Source organism: Sciurus carolinensis, chromosome 7, assembly GCF_902686445.1.
Source record: "Sciurus carolinensis chromosome 7, mSciCar1.2, whole genome shotgun sequence".
Classification (NCBI taxonomy): Eukaryota; Metazoa; Chordata; class Mammalia; order Rodentia; family Sciuridae; genus Sciurus; species Sciurus carolinensis.
In genome coordinates, this window is record NC_062219.1 from 55531251 (window position 1) to 55547085 (window position 15835).

General features: G+C 39.2%; 1 protein-coding gene across 3 annotated transcripts in view; it reads left to right on the top strand.

Annotated features, from left to right (window-relative positions):
* Scml4 (Scm polycomb group protein like 4) overlaps positions 1 to 15835 on the top strand; it is a 100070-nt gene that overhangs the window by 40482 nt on the left and 43753 nt on the right. For all 3 annotated transcript variants that reach the window (XM_047559707.1, XM_047559704.1, XM_047559706.1), the window contains one exon: positions 3979 to 4193. In XM_047559707.1, coding sequence (XP_047415663.1) covers positions 4038 to 4193 — 156 coding nt within the window. In that variant the 5' untranslated portion in view covers positions 3979 to 4037. The remainder of the gene's footprint in view (positions 1 to 3978; positions 4194 to 15835) is intronic.

Consider the following 15835-nt stretch of genomic DNA (forward strand, 5'->3'; position numbering starts at 1 on the left):
GGCATGGAACACCACACCTGAGTAGGCAAATATTCTATTTTAAAAATATTCTTCTGTCTGATATTAGAATGATCATTTTTTTTTCTTTCAAGTCTTATTTAAGAGATTAATAGGATTTTAAAAAATATATTGTTTTCTTCTTTTGAGTCCTTCTACTTCTTATTAACTCGTATGGGGAACTGAGAAGGGTCTGGGATTTTGCCTTCTCTGCAAATAAGTTAGCTGCCACAATGTCATGGGTGCTGGCTGAAGACAAATGGCTGCTAGGTGAGGGACACAGCAGGTCACATAAGCCCCATGTTCCCATCCACTTGCCTTGTTCAAGTGGCATGGCATGTGCTTTACGTGCAGCCTGCGTCACAGCTGAGGAACTCTGATTTAGGAAACCCTAATGAGAGCTCAGGGCAAGCTACCACAAGCTGACTGATCCACAAGAGAAGGGTAAACCAGAGGGGAACAAAGAGCATTCCCGCAAATGCCCTGTGTGAGTGAAGTGGACAACTATAAACGCCTGGGTGTGGGAGAAGGCCAGCAAGGCGACTCCATTATTTTCTAGCTAATGGTGCTGAAGGGAAGGAGCCTGTTTCTATCTTCCACTATAAATGACCCGTTGGTTCTGCCTACACATGTACAATGTTTTTCCTTTATATTATTTTCATTAGAACTTGTGTTGTTTGGGGCTGGGGAGATAGCTCAGTCGGTAGAGTGCTTGCCTTGTAAGCATAAGGCCCTGGGTTCGATCCCCAGCACCCAAAAAAAAAAAAAAAAGAACTTGTGTTGTTCGTTCTTAAATTTTCTTTTTTTAATTTTTTTTTTTTAGTTTTTTTTTTAGTTGTCCCCAATTTTTTTTTTTAGTTTTAGTTTTAATTTTTTTTTTTAGTTTATTTTATTTATTTACATGCAGTGCTGAGAATCAAAGCCAGTGTCTCATACATGCTGGGCAAGCATTCTACCTTTAAGCCACAACCCCAGCCTTCATTCTTAAAATTTTCTTACGACACAGAAGGGCTCTTCATTCTGGCAGACAGCCTCTTGAAAATATATTTGAGTATTTCCCTTTTTATTAGGTTTGAAATTTTCTTTAAATCTCTGATAAATGTTCATTGTCTATCATCCACAGTTATGTTCTTCCTAAAAAACAAAATAAAACAATATCCTTCTATCTTGTTTCCACTGTGTGTGTAGGTTGGGTCTCTTTCTTAGTTTCAGTATGTCTCTTTGTTATTTTTGCTCCTTTTGTTCATGACTCAGTTTTGGAAAAGGAGATTTGGTGGGGGAGGCGTCCACTTTTGCCGCTATCTTCTTCAAAGTGGCTAGGCCTGCTATTGAAAGGACAGCGTTAGAAGTCCTTTCCCCAAGCTCTATAAAATTATCGCAAGAAGATATTTAGAGAATCCCCCAAATAAATTCACTTATTTACTCACTTAAGCAACCTTATTACTTAAAATTTTTATTTGTGACAAGGAATTGAGGAACACATTCCTGCTTAATGGATGAAATATGTCATTATCCAGGTGTGGTGAAGTGAGGAGACTGGGAGGTGGTGTCTGACTAGCTGTCCACTAACGATGGTTCCTAGTTGCTCCATTAGCATGAAATTTGTTGATAAGACTTAAAAGGTCCAGAAAGTTCATCACATTCTCTTCAACTGGTGTGCTCCTGTGGAAGGCAGGAAGTGCAGAGCAGCACAGTCCTGGATTTTCCTCCTCATGGGGTGAGGGAAGTAGAACCTCAGAAAAATCCAGTGAAAAGATATTCTAAAATTTTTATTTTTAGGAAAAATTTCTGACATTTTGACAAAAATTTTGGAATATTGTTTCATTTTAAATGATAAAAATTCAGACTAGATTTTACTTGTATTTGACATTTTGTTATCATTTAAATTCTGTTTTCCATTGTTAGTGATGTTTACAAATACAATTGATTTTTGAAAGAAAACATTCTTAGGATATTGTGCTGATTAACTCTACCTTTCAAACCTGTCAGGGAGGGAGGGTGGGTCTCAGCAGAGCAGGACAGCTCAACCCTTTGAGGGGACTCTTCTCAAAAGAGCAGAGAACTTCATGCCTTCTCCTCCGGGGTGGCTTTTCTCTTGTCTGTTGATCTTAATGTTAATGGGAAGTTGCTACCTCTTCACTAAAGGCAACTAGAAATATAAAGAAGTCCTTCCTTCATGAGAGGAACAATTCTTGTTTCCTAAATCTGCACAGATTAACTAATAAAGAAGCAGAAACTTGATGATGATAGGTCAAAATGGAACTCAGACAAGTTTCACATAATAGAAATATTTTTAAATAAATTTTGTTGGTTCTTCAATATCTTTGGCAGCCACTTCTCTAAAAAAGAAGAAGGTTATTTGGGGTATTAATTGGTGTTGTGGAATCCAGATGCTAAGTCTAGAACCAGAATGATTTGTTTTTGCTTCCATATTAGTGAGTTTATGTTCACTGATCATAATTCATTGATTCTAAGATGACTTTAATTATATCACGCCGTTATTTTATGTACCATTAGGAAAGAAAAAATGCTCCCTACGGTATTCTGACATACTAAAGGTGCTAGGGTGCACCCTAATTTCAGAGATGTTAATGTGTGAAAAAAATACATATTTTAGAACCAGTGAGATGGGGTGTTTTCTTATGCTTACCAAAACTGGGAAAATTGACATCTTTAACAGCTCATGCCTCTATCGAAAATCTTCAACAGTGCATTCCATAAAATATTAATAGTTTAAAATTCTATGTACTAAATATGGTATTTCTAAGAACAATCAAGATTATTGATAGAATATTGTAAATATTCAGAGAATTTAAAAAGTGCCCTGAACTTCATAAACAATGCCCTAATTTTCCCCTGTCATGTTTTTAAGAATTTCCTCTATTTCATATTTTGCTTCCTGGGTAAAGCAGTCTAGTCCTCCACTGCTGCCTGGCCAGGACATAAGGACCGCTACCATCATCTTCCCCAACTCCTTCTGCAGCCTTGGAAGCTTGCACTAATCCTTAGAGATGAGTTTTATCACCTGACATCAGCCGGAGGTGAAGTCTGATGTTCTGCCCACTCAGTACATTTCTGAATGTTCCAGCAAATCTAATTCTGGGGTTTAGGTGATTCTACCTGAGAAGCTTGTGATGCGTATTTTAACACTATGCTAGGATTATTAGACCACAGGGGATCTGCACAAAGCATTACACATGGTGACACTTACCCACAGTCCCAACATTTTTCCCTTGGCAGTGTTTTGGTATGTCTTCCACTTTTTGCCAAATCAATCTTTGCATAATTTGTGTGTTGCTTCTTTCTCTCAGCATATGTTATGCAAAGAGTGTTGCTAAAGGCTTTTAACAAGTTGATTGTTTTATTCTGTAGATATTAACGATTCCCTTGTTGCTTGTTATTTGAGTTGTATTCATTTTATTTTTGCAATTCTAAATTATGTTAAAATGAACATCTCTGTATGGAAATCTTTGTCTACGGTTTGATTGAAAGAATCATCCAATTGAATACAATTATACTGTTAGATTTCTTTTGCGGGAGAAAGAGATCATGACATTTTACAACCCAACCAAAGGAATAGGAGTACGTATGAGATAATGACTGTGTTTATTTCATACCATTATTATAAGAGTCCTAAGTTGAACTGAGAAACTGAGACATAAAGTCATGTTGGCACTGATGACATCATCAGGGGCATTGGTTGCCAGGCATCGATTGTGTGGTCTACCTAGCCAGTATCTTCCCTGCCTCGCTATAGGCCCCTGGAGATTTACTATCCTTGAAATTGTACTAGGGAGCCAGTCAACTCCCTGAGCCCAGCAGCACTGTGAATACCCCTGGGGTTCCTGGCCCTCGCCTAGTTGGTTGTCCCCTCCAATAAACGGTAGGTATCGCCCAAATCACCAAACTGGATCTGTTTGCCTTGCAAATCAAACAAACACTTCTGTTTTTGTTTTGCTCCATGTCTGGACTAATTCTTAGCACCTCATCTGCCTGTGAGTGGTTTGTTACCTCATTCTGTAAGACTGGCACCAGCGGAGATGCAGTCGCAGAGGATCCCGGGGAGAAAGCGAGGCCGACCCCCACTCCACTCCACACCTGTGAAGATGGCAGTCCATAACCTTTATTCTGCTTCTGCTGGCTCCTTACCAGCAGTGAAGATGCCAAAGAAAAGAGGGCGGAAACCTGGGTACAAGGTATGGCTCCATCGTCTCCTTCAATGAACTGGTGTTGGGCTGGGGTCCCCTGGGGCTTAGGCAGAACCCCACTGCAAAACGCAGGGAAAGATTGAGAGCTTGGTAAACACAGGATGGGAAATAAGCCTCTCTCCAGGCAGCACGCGAGGGACAAGGCCTCATTGTTACAACGTGGCACAGAATGCCTGCTGTCACATGCCTTTTTACGAGTGGAGAAAGCAAATTACGCCAGATGGGGAAGCTTTAAGGCGAGCAGATTTTAGGGTCATAGCTGAACACACGTTATTAAACCCCACATCTGAATTAGTGTTTCTGACACTGAGCTTTCCCTGACTGTTCTTACTGGGGTGGCTCTTGAAGCCACTTCCCAGAATTTGTTCGTCATTCCTTTTAGTAGAAGCAGATGATGTTCCTGAGCCATTTAAATGAATAACACAAGCAGACCAGTATCAGAGGACGTAGAAGAGTCCTCTCAAAATAGGCATCCATCAGGAAAATTCAGGGTGTTAATTCACAATTTAAAAAGGTGCTGATATCAATTTTGGCTACAAGAGGGCAAAGGAGGCAACATTTAAAATCCTGTGACCCTTTTAAGAACTGACAATGATTTGGAGAGGCTGGGAGGGAGAGTAAGTCCTCAGATGTAACCACAATCACAGAAACTGACCCAAACCTGAGGGGCAGCTCCTTCTCCAGGATGTAGTTTGAAGGGGCTACTGGAGAAGAAAGAATATTCTGCTTGTTCTCTACAAGCCTTTTGGGCATTAGGAAATGAGTTTCAGAAGTTTTCCTCCATTTATTTTTCTTGAGGTTAAGGTTTGTGTTTCCATCTTGAGACCTAATACTGAAACCAAAATGCAAATTGGCAATTAACTCTCATATATTAGGAAAATGTATGGAAATTATTTCACGTCAGCAGAAAGAGTTTCTGAAAGAGTTGATAATGAATTCAACCTTTATCCCTTTGGTTCTCCCAGATCTTCCAAATGCTGGAAAATAAAGACGGTAGGTGTGGGGAAGGTGGGTTACTCCAAGTTATTTTGGGGCCTTTTTTTTTTTTTTTGTAGGAAAAAATAGCTTTTATTCAGTCATCTCATGAGGTAAAATCTTCTGTCATTATTGAGCTTTCTGACACAGGGAACCTCTTTCACTCATGGTGTGCCAACTTTAGAGTTGTGTCTCTGAAACTGGCCCAGGGCAGGTGTCACCTACTCAGGTGCCTGTGCTATTGCTGGCATCTGGGAATTGCATCTGGAGGGCTGGGTCTGGGCAGCCCTTCTATTTATAGAGCCAAGAAGCAAGTCCAGCCTCTGAAGAAACATACTGAAAACTTCTTTCTTCTCTTTGGCCTTCTTCCTGCTCCCCTGGGGGCTGTGACCCAAGAATAAAAATTACCAACAGACACAGCATTTTTGGAGCCAGGAAGAATGGAAATTCACTCCATGGAATGGACCTGATTTTGCACTTTTCCTCTCTCCTAAAAAGGACCGTTTTCAATGCTCCTTATGCTCAGAGACACCTCAGGTCAGGATGAGAGCTTTTTGGTGGGTTGGTTGGCAATACAGGTCCTACGCAAAGCAGCAGGTTGTTTTCATTACTCCATAGGATTTCTTTTCTGGGAACAACAAGCCACAACTCTTTTTTGAGTCTGCTTCCCATATATTTAGGAAAATGCATGAGAATTATTTCAGGCCAAGAAACAATGGGCAGCTTCTCAAGTCGTGAGTTTAATGTTCTAGAAGAATAACTCCAAACCAGGTGCCAGTCTGAATGATGTTCTCACCCATCATTGATGACATGAGAAAAATAACCATTTGAAATCTTCATAAAGCTAAAATGATTCTGCTTGCAGGATTATCCTTTATTTGGAAATATATCTGCTTGCTATTATTTTTGTGGTAAAATAGTTCTTTTTTTCATTAAATGTTAAATGCTGATAGGATTTGGTAATTTAAAAATGTCCTTAGTTGGCAAAATAAAGTTGGCAGCCTATTAGCTCTCCCGAGTTTTATTTGGACAATTCCCTAGACTCTGACACCCCCATTTTACCATTAATGACAGTACCTTAATTGTGGAGAAACCAGCAAGGACATTGGATAGTCTCACTCCATTTACCAAATGGCCACTAATTTGGCAATTTTAGCTATCTGGGACATAGTTAGGAGAAAGAAGTTATTAAAAAGAATTCCTGACCAAGTGAAATAAGATCTTACTTGGTCCGACCTTAAAGATTTTGTATTTTATTGCTAAGAAAATGCTTCCAAGCCCTTCATCAGAGTCTGATTACCTTTACTGTAAACATTTCTTACAGACTCAATTCTAGCAGTTTATGGCCTTCTATTTGAAGGGGAAGGTGTTCTTGGGGAGAAGACTAACCAGATAGTTGGACCCTGAAAGGAGAACAAGAACTATTGTTATAGCATGATACGAGTCTCTGAACAATATAAAACAATAAAATAATACAGCAATGACATCAATATTATAAAATAATAAACAAAATATAATGTTTTATGTCAATAGTAGTATAGCAATATACTGATATTAATATTATCATAATAAAATAATCTGACTTGGAGCCTTTGGCAGGCTCTTCTCCTGGAGAGTCTAAGGAAGCCTCATTGTGCTGATTGCATCCAGGACTGTGCTGGTGGATGTTTGTCACTTCTTGCCTGGTGTTGTCCCAAGCTGCTCTGTCAATCACCTCTGTGTTCCTGCACATACGGGAGTTTTTTCTGGTCCAAGAACTGACATGAGCTTCTCCCTTCAAGACCCAAGTGCAGTTAACAGTAGTGAGCTTGAACTACTTCTGAGTCTTGAGGATAACATAAGTGAATCATAGGCAGAAAAGGAAGAGTTAAAATGGCAGTCATGCTCCCTGGAGTTCATAGGTCAGGTCCCCTACCAGGGCCCATCTGGTCATCTCTCTCTTGACCTCAGGCCAGCAGCCACATTGCTAGGGCATGCTTGCCACTGTGAGAACATCACATTTTATGGCCTTACTGCTCCCTTGTCATCTCTGACAAAGGAAGCAAAAGCCTCTTAGCATCCTATCTTCTGTGAAGAGTATTGCTCCACTATGAAAATAGCTGCCTTCATTCTCAAACAGAACATTCTTAGTTCAAAGCATCTGCTATTGGCTTAGGTCTTTCATTCAGGGACTCCCCACAATCAGCAGGTAAATGTCCTTTAATTTCCTGACTGAAAGCACTACTGAAATCTTTATGAAGAGATAGGAAGTGTTTGCTCCAAGGATGAACTCTAGCTTCTCTTCTGATGTGGGATTTCCATCTTGCTAGTCAAAATTGCAAATTACATGATAGTTGTTGAAAACAAAAAAGAATTTTAGATTTTTGTGCCACTCCCAATGCAACAGCCACAGAAAGGACACTTTTAAGACTTAAACACTTTTAACTGGCATTTTTAGCATTTTACCCATCTCTTTCTTAAGTCTGTCAGTGAACACTATAATAAATCCAGCCCTAATCTGCAGCATTTGCCAATTTCCAAGGTGAAGATATTCCTCATGTAGCCAATTTTGAGCTATATTGTGGTGAACCTGAACATGGGCTTGAAAAGGATGTTCAGAAGCACAGCTTTGGTGGTACAGGTGCCAAGTAAAATGATTAGAAAGTGATGAGGTTTGAGTATTGATGCCATTTGTTTTTAATAAGCTTTACTTAATTGTAAGAATATACACTTTGACTTTTAATAATAGCTATTTAATTATCAACATGCAATATTCCTGAAACTTTAAGTCATCTCTGATGGCTTAATATAAGCTGGCTCCAACACGCCCTGCTCTGAGCTCTGCTGTGAGCAGGATACATGGAAACACATTTCCAGTGTCTCCTCTGTCACCAACAGGGCTGATTGTTTTGACCTACTGCTGCTGATGTACAGAACTTAGCCCCCTCCCCAGTTTCTGTAAGAAACCCAATTACACCAAGCATTCCTTGAAATGTGTTGTTTCTATCCAAGATTATTTGGGCCACAGGGCATGGTGGACAGGACGTCATTGAATGATTCTCAATGATAGAACAGTTTTTCTGAATTCTACTTTATGCACTCATGGTTTTCCTTCTTCCTTCTTGCTCCTGGTCCCCTGGGGTATAGTTTCATGGGGTCTCTCTTGTCTTCCTTCTCAGGAGCAAGATTAAATCTTTCTTCTCCACCCCAGGCAGAGCGGCAGCCTGCTCCACCTCCTCACTAGTTTTGCACCTCTCTAGGCCCAACACAGAGCTGGTGGGAGAATCTCCTGCATCCTCATCCTCCCCCCACACCTTTTGCATCTCTGAAAGGCACAGTTCCCTCCCACCTCAAAGCATCTTCTGATTTCATTGCAATGCCCACAGTATATTGTACCTGGATGATTTTACTTTCCTAATGAACTTTTGGTGCAAAGATTATTTAGTTAGGATCCCAGATTTGCTCAAAACTGGCCTCAATGACAAAGGATAGGATGCTTTCATTTCTTGGGTATTTAATCTCTCCCCCATGTGCAGGGAGAAAAGGTATGAGTGCATCCAGTTGGCTCTTAGGAGTGGAATTAGGTCATTGGCCACAAACTTCTTGTTATTGGAAATGATTTGCATTTCTACCATGCAAGTAGATTAAAGTCTGAAGTTAAGCAAGCTAAATTATTCAATTTCCCCTAACGCTACAACTCTGCTCCCCTCAGAATCCTGAAGGAATTTTGTTTGAAGAAAGAGTGTGAGTCTAAAGGAGAAATGTGTGTCCCCAAAGAAAGGGATAGGTAGGGACATGCACAAAACCATCCTTCCTTCAGTGGGGGTGGGGAGATGCTTTAGTCAGCTTGGCTGCTATGACAAAATACCTCTGCCCAGACTGGGTGTCTTAAATGCAGAAATTTATCTTCTTACAGTTTGAAATGCAAGACGAAGGACCAGCAGGGTCCAGAGCTGGTGAGACTCTATTGCCAATGGCTGCCTTCTCACTGTGTCCTCATGTGGTGAAACAAGAGTAAGTTCTGGCCACTCTTGCTCTTCTTTTAAGAACACTAATTCCATCATGGAGGCCCCATTCTAAGAGCCTCATCTGAACCTAATTACCTCTCAAGGCTCCATCTCCAAATGCTTCTCGTTGTAAGTTAGAGCTTCAACAAAGGGTTTGTCCACAACAGGAGGAGAAAGAAGAGAGAACGCAATTAAAATGCAAACAAGAACAACGACAACAACAACAAAATCCAGTGCATTTCTTTCCCAGAGCTGCTGTAACAAAATAGAGCAAACTGGATGACTTAAACAGTTGGAATTTGTCTCACAATTTGGAAGCTAGAAGTCGACTATCACAATGTTGGTGATGTTGGTCCTTTCTGAGTTCTGCAGGGAAAAATATGTTCTATGTCCCCCTCTTAGCTTCTGACAACGTCGGGTTTTCCTTGGTTTGTTGGTGACTTCTCTTCATCTTCATCTCTGCATGTCGGTTTCTGAGTCCAAGTACCTTCTTCACATAAGGATACCAGACATACTGGATCAGGACCCACCCTAATGACTTCATCATAACTTGATGATTGGCAAAGACCCTATTTTCAAATAAGGTTACATTTATAGGTTCTAGGGGTAGAATATCAGCATCATTTTCAGGGGCACATTTCAATTGTTAACACTAGAACAACAGTCTTTGTATTTTAACTAGGTATTTATTCCATTTATATTAAAAGAAATTACTGATACATTTGGGGTTAAATCTGTATTTTACTTTATATTTTCTGTTTGTCACACCTATTCTAAATTCCTTTTACCTGTCTTTCCTGCCTTTGTTTAGATTCTCTTTGATTATCTGTTTTCTCCTCTATTAAATGGAATTAGGCACTCTTTTCTGTTGTAGTAATGGGACTTCCTCTAGACATTATAGCATGCTTACTTATTAGAGTCTTCTAAAGTTAACTGTACCTTTACTTCTAAGGTAATATAAGGACCTTAGAACACTTTTAATCTATCTTCCACCCAGGCACTTACAGATTATTTTTGTCACACATAATTTTTTTGTTTTTACTTTTTTAGCTCAAGACAGAATTATTATTGTTTAATATACCCATTTTTATTTAGAGTCACCTGATTATTTACCACTTTTGAGAAGCTCTTCATTCAGTTTTGCATATCATATTTTTTACCTAAGGTCATTTACCTTTTGCCTAAGGTACAGTGCATTTTTTAGAAGTCCCTTTAATACAATTCCTCTAGTGATTATCTATTTTTATTGTTCAGAAGTATTTTTTATTCACTTTCACTTTTGGGGGAAAAAAAAAACCAAAAACTCTTTCCTAGGTGTAGGATTCTAGTTCAATCAGTTCCTTGCAGCACATTGAAGATATTATTTCTTCTGTCTTCTGGGATCCATTGTTTTAGAGAATTTAGCTACGCATCAGGCTAATTTGGGTGTTCTTTGGAAAGTAATTAGTATGTTTTAAGCTCTTTCCTTTGGTGCTGCACAATTTTACTCTGTTATGTCTATATGTGGATTTCTTCTTTATTCATCCTATTTAGGATTGTTGGGCTTCCTGAATCTGCAGACGGAAATCTTTCGTCAACTCTGGAAAATTCTCATCCATTATCTCTTTAAACGTAGTCTCTGTTCCATTCTGTATATCCTTTTCTTCTGAAGCTCCAGTGTTTAAACTTTTCATAGTCTCCATGTGTTTTAACCTCTCTTCCATAATTTTCATCTGATTATCTCCATGCTGCTTTCTGGATAATTTCTTCTGACATGTCATTCAGCTCATCAATTCACTCCTCAACTTTATTTACTATGCTGTTAAATCTATCCATTTAGTTTTTAATTGTAATTATTGTATTTTTCATTTATGAAAGTTAAATTCACTATTTTTATAGCTTTCTATTCTTTTTTAAATTTGTACTAATTAGTTATACATGGCAGTAGAATGCACTTATGCTCTTTGATACATCATACATAAATGGAGTATAATTTCTAATTTTTCTGGTTATACATGACATAGAATCACACTGGTCATGCAGTCATATATGCACATAGGATAATGATGTCTGATTCATTCTACTATCCTTCCTATCCCCATATCCTCTCCTCTTCCTTCACTCCCCAGCTTTCTATTCTTCAGAGATGTTTTCAAACATGTTCTTTATATCTTTAATACATGCAATTGTAATTATTTTATAATGTAAGTCTGATGATTTAAATATCTTAAGTATTTTTGAGGTTTTATTGCTGTATGTTTTTCTTACTCATGTTTTCTTCGGTTCCTTGCTTCTCCGTGTGCTTGGTTATTTTGGACCATGTTATTCATTTACCTTGAAAAATTATTTTTGTGACTTCTTTGAAACCTTTCTAGGGAGATGATTTGTATTTGCTTTTTCAGATACCTTGACATTACCAGATTGGATAATTGTTGAACTAAATTCATAGTCTGAAGTTTTCTTGATCACCTGAATTCTGTGAATTTGGGCTGTAAATTTGTGTGAGGTCTCAGGGAATCTGTACACCCCCTCTCCTAGTGTTGAGGCAACTTGCCTTATAGTGAGGTGGGAGGAGAGAGTAGGGCAAGTTTAAACCTTATCCTGAGATCATAAGCCTTTGGGTGATTCCTGGGCTCCACAGTAATTCCCAAGGCCCAGATTTTACCTGTATTTTGGTGTGATTATTATTTATAGATCAGTATTTTCTATGCTGTTAAATCTATCCATTTAGTTTTTAATTGTAATTATTATATTTTTCATTTATGAAAATTAAATTTACTATTTTTATAGCTTTCTATTCTTTTTTATTTGTTCTAATTAGTTATACATGACAGTAGAATGCACTACTGTCAGTAAAATACAACTCCTCTGTATTTTAATTTTTCTTAGAGTTTATCCATTCTTTGTAGTTGCTTTCAACTGATCACAATAATTTAGTTTTCAACATTACCAGAAACAATGCCAAAGAAATTTAGGATGCTACTTTTCTTCTAATCAACACTCGGTATATGGCATGGACCCAGATTCATTGTTTTCAGAATTAGTCTACTGTATGGTCTGTACACAGCGTTATGAGTTGGGAGAGAGCTTAGCAACCAACAACTCTAGCCCATTAATGGCTTTGGAAGATGAAGTTCAGAGGCATCGAGTGAGTTTCTCATAGTCTAATGTAAGTTGGCAGCAGAACCAGAATTAGAACAATAGTCACACAGAATGGTAAAAATGTGAGTAAAATGATAATAAAATTCTTGTGTTTTAAATGTAAACAATAAAAACAACAACAACAAAACCCAGATACTATCTCTGTTTTAGTCAGATTTTTCTCTGCTGTGAAAAATTTTCTGGGGGCTCACGGTTTCCGAGGTCTCAGTTCATAGACAGCAGGCTCCATTCCTTGGGGCTCAAGGTGAGGCAGAACATCATGGCAGGAGAGTGTGGCAGAGGGAAGCAGCTCACATGAAGATCAGGAGGCAGAGAGAGAGACTCCACTCACCAGATACAAACTATGTACCCCAAAGTCATGCCCCTAATGCCCACCTCCCCCAGCCACACCTTACCCACCTGCAGTCACCACTCAGTTAGTCCCATTAGGGAATTAATTCGCTGATGGAATTAAGGCTCTCATGACCCAATCATTTTTCCTCTGAACCTTGCATTGTCTCACACAAGAGCTTCTGGAGGACACTTCACATCCAAACCATAACTAAGTCCCATCTTCCTGCCACTCCCCTGCAGTGCAGTGGTTGGGTAGAGATGATGATTGAACTCATCATGCCCATTTTCCATGTCCACGTACCACATGTGGGAATGTGAATGACCTCCCCTTTATGTCCTCTCCCAGAACTTTCACGCTGAAGGTTTACTTCTTGAGTATGAGAGGAGAAATATTTTGAAACATAGGGACAAAAGCAGTGTGATTACTCCCCCAAGGTTAGCTAAAGCAGCAATAAGTAAACAAATGCTAATGTTTTAAAACTTGCATAAAATATACTACCAAAACAAAGATTTTGTGAATGAACCTAAAATTTTTCCTAGATTTTGCACTCATAACCTCACTTGTGTCTTCAAAGTACACCCTGAATCCAACCAGTTTCTACCTCCCCACCGCCATCCGGGTTCAGTCACTAGGGTCTGTCACCTGGACCATGCAGTGACCTCTTTCCTAGTGTATTCTTTCATGTCACCTTCCCTCTTTCCACCCATTCTCTTCACAATGTAATATTTATCTTTATCAAACAAAATCTAGGTTGTGTCTTCCTGAATAAAGTTCTCTAATTGTTTCTGTAACTCTTAGAATAAGATCCGAACTCTTCTTCCTGATCGTTAAGCGTTTACTTGGGGTGTGTAATAAAGTACCGCAAACTGCGTGACTTGAAGCAACAGCTCTGAATGGAGGCAGAAGTCTGAAATCAAGGTGTCAGGGCTGTGCTCTCTCTGAAGTCTCCTGGGGATGAGCCTTCATTTCCTCTTCCGGGTTCCTGCTGTTTGCTGACAATCCTCAGTGTGCCTTAGCTGTGTGTGTTGTCTCCATTATCATGTGACATTCTCCATATGTGTCTGTGTCGATTTCTCTCTTCCTGTAAGGACACCAGTCATTGGATTAAAGCCCACTCTAATCCAACATGCCTCCTTTCAATGCTATTCCATACACAAAGACCCTATTTGCAAAAAAAGTCAACATTTATGGGTACTGGAGGTTAGGATTTGAACATGTCTTTTAGGGGAACCTAACTCATCCCACAACACTGACTTAGAAATTCCTCCTAACATGATCCCAACAGCATAACTGACCCCATCTGGCATCATTCTACTTCTTGTTCCTTGAAGTGATCCAGACCTCTTGGTTCCTTGAAGAAGTCAAACTTGAGGAGGTTGACATGAGTTAGAACATCTTCCTGGAAAGTTCTTTCTTTCTTTCTTTCTTTTTTTTTCCCTATTTTATTTATTTATATATTTTCATTGTAAACAAATGGGACACATGTTGTTTCTGTTTGTACATGGAGTAACAGCATACCATTTGCGTAATCATACATTTACATAGGGTAATGATGTTTGATTCATTCTGTTATTTTTTCCTTCCCCCCTCCCCCCCTTTTCCCTCTATACAGTCCCTCCTTCCTCCATTCTTGCCCCCATTATGTGTCATCATCCGCTTATCAGCGAGATCATTCGTCCTTTGGTTTTTTGAGACTGGCTTATTCCACTTAGCATGATATTCTCCAATTTCATCCACTTGCCTGCAAATGCCATAATTTTATTATTCTTTATAGCTGAGTAATATTCCATTGTATATATATACCACAGTTTCTTTATCCATTCATCAATTGAAGGACATCTAGGTTGGTTCCACAGTCTGGCTATTGTGAATTGAGCAGCTATGAACATTGTTGTGGCTGTATCTCAGTAGTATGCTGATTTTAAGTCCTTTGGGTATAGGCGGAGGAGTGACATAGGTCAAATGGTAGATCTATTCCAAGTTTTCTAAGGAATCTCCACACTGCTTTCCAGAGTGGCTGCACTAATTTGCAGCCCCCCCAGCAATGTATGAGTGTACCTTTTTCCCCACATCCTCTCTAACACCTATTGTTGCTTGTATTCTTGATAATCGCCATTCTAATTGGGGTGAGATGGAATCTTAGGGTAGTTTTGATTTGCATTTCTCTTATTACTAAAGATGGTGAACATTTTTTCATATGTTTGTTGATTGCTTATAGATCTTCTGTGAAGCGTCTGTTCATATCCTTAGCCCATTTGTCGATTGGGTTATTTGTATTCTTTGTGTAGAGTTTTTTGAGTTCTTTATATATTCTGGAAATTAGCGCTCTATCTGAAGTGAAAGTTCTTTCTTTAGTCATAAAAGACCACCCCTTCACATTCAGATCCTCACTTAAATGTCACCCCCTTACACACCTACTCTGGACACGTGGTCCCTTTTAATCACATTATATTGTATTTTACTTCTTAGAACGGTGCTTTTCACAATCTGAATTTTATTGTGTATTGGTTGCAACAATATTAGCTCACTGAGAACAGGCACTTTATCTCCTCCACTCAGCAGAATCCTCATTACCTTGATCAGCTCTGGGCTCAAAGTAGGTGCTCAATAAGCATTTGTTGAATACATGACTGCCTCATTGATTGAATGAATGATTTTTTCCCCTTTTTAGACATAGCTTAAGTTTTTCCCAATATGGAAAGGACAGTCTAGATGTTTAAGTTTCTGTTTCCATCACCATCACCATCATCAATCTTTCTAGGGAAGGATCACAAGGATCTCTATGTGATTTTCTTGAAGTTCACAGGGAGAGGAGAAATGACAGTTTGCCAATTCTATTCTCCCTGATGACCATCATTATCTGCAGACTGCAAACCTGCAAAGGTGGATTTCCTCCTAGAGCTCACTGCCCAAAGTTCTCAGGTATTCATGGCCAGTCTCTGCATCACAAGCCACACAGAGTGGGATACATTCCTAGAAGGGTTCATCAGGAACCCTTGGTGTGCCCCTCCAAGGACTGGCAACCCCTTGGCAAATGAGGAAGCCACACCAAAGCCAAGGTGACTGAGTCACAGCAGGCTTATGATCTCTCATCCCTATCACTGAAGTTTCTTTTAATTTGTTTTTATAATATTTGGCAATATATTGTTACATGATAGGCCCTTAATTTTTTTAAGGCTGTGCTCAGAGTAAGA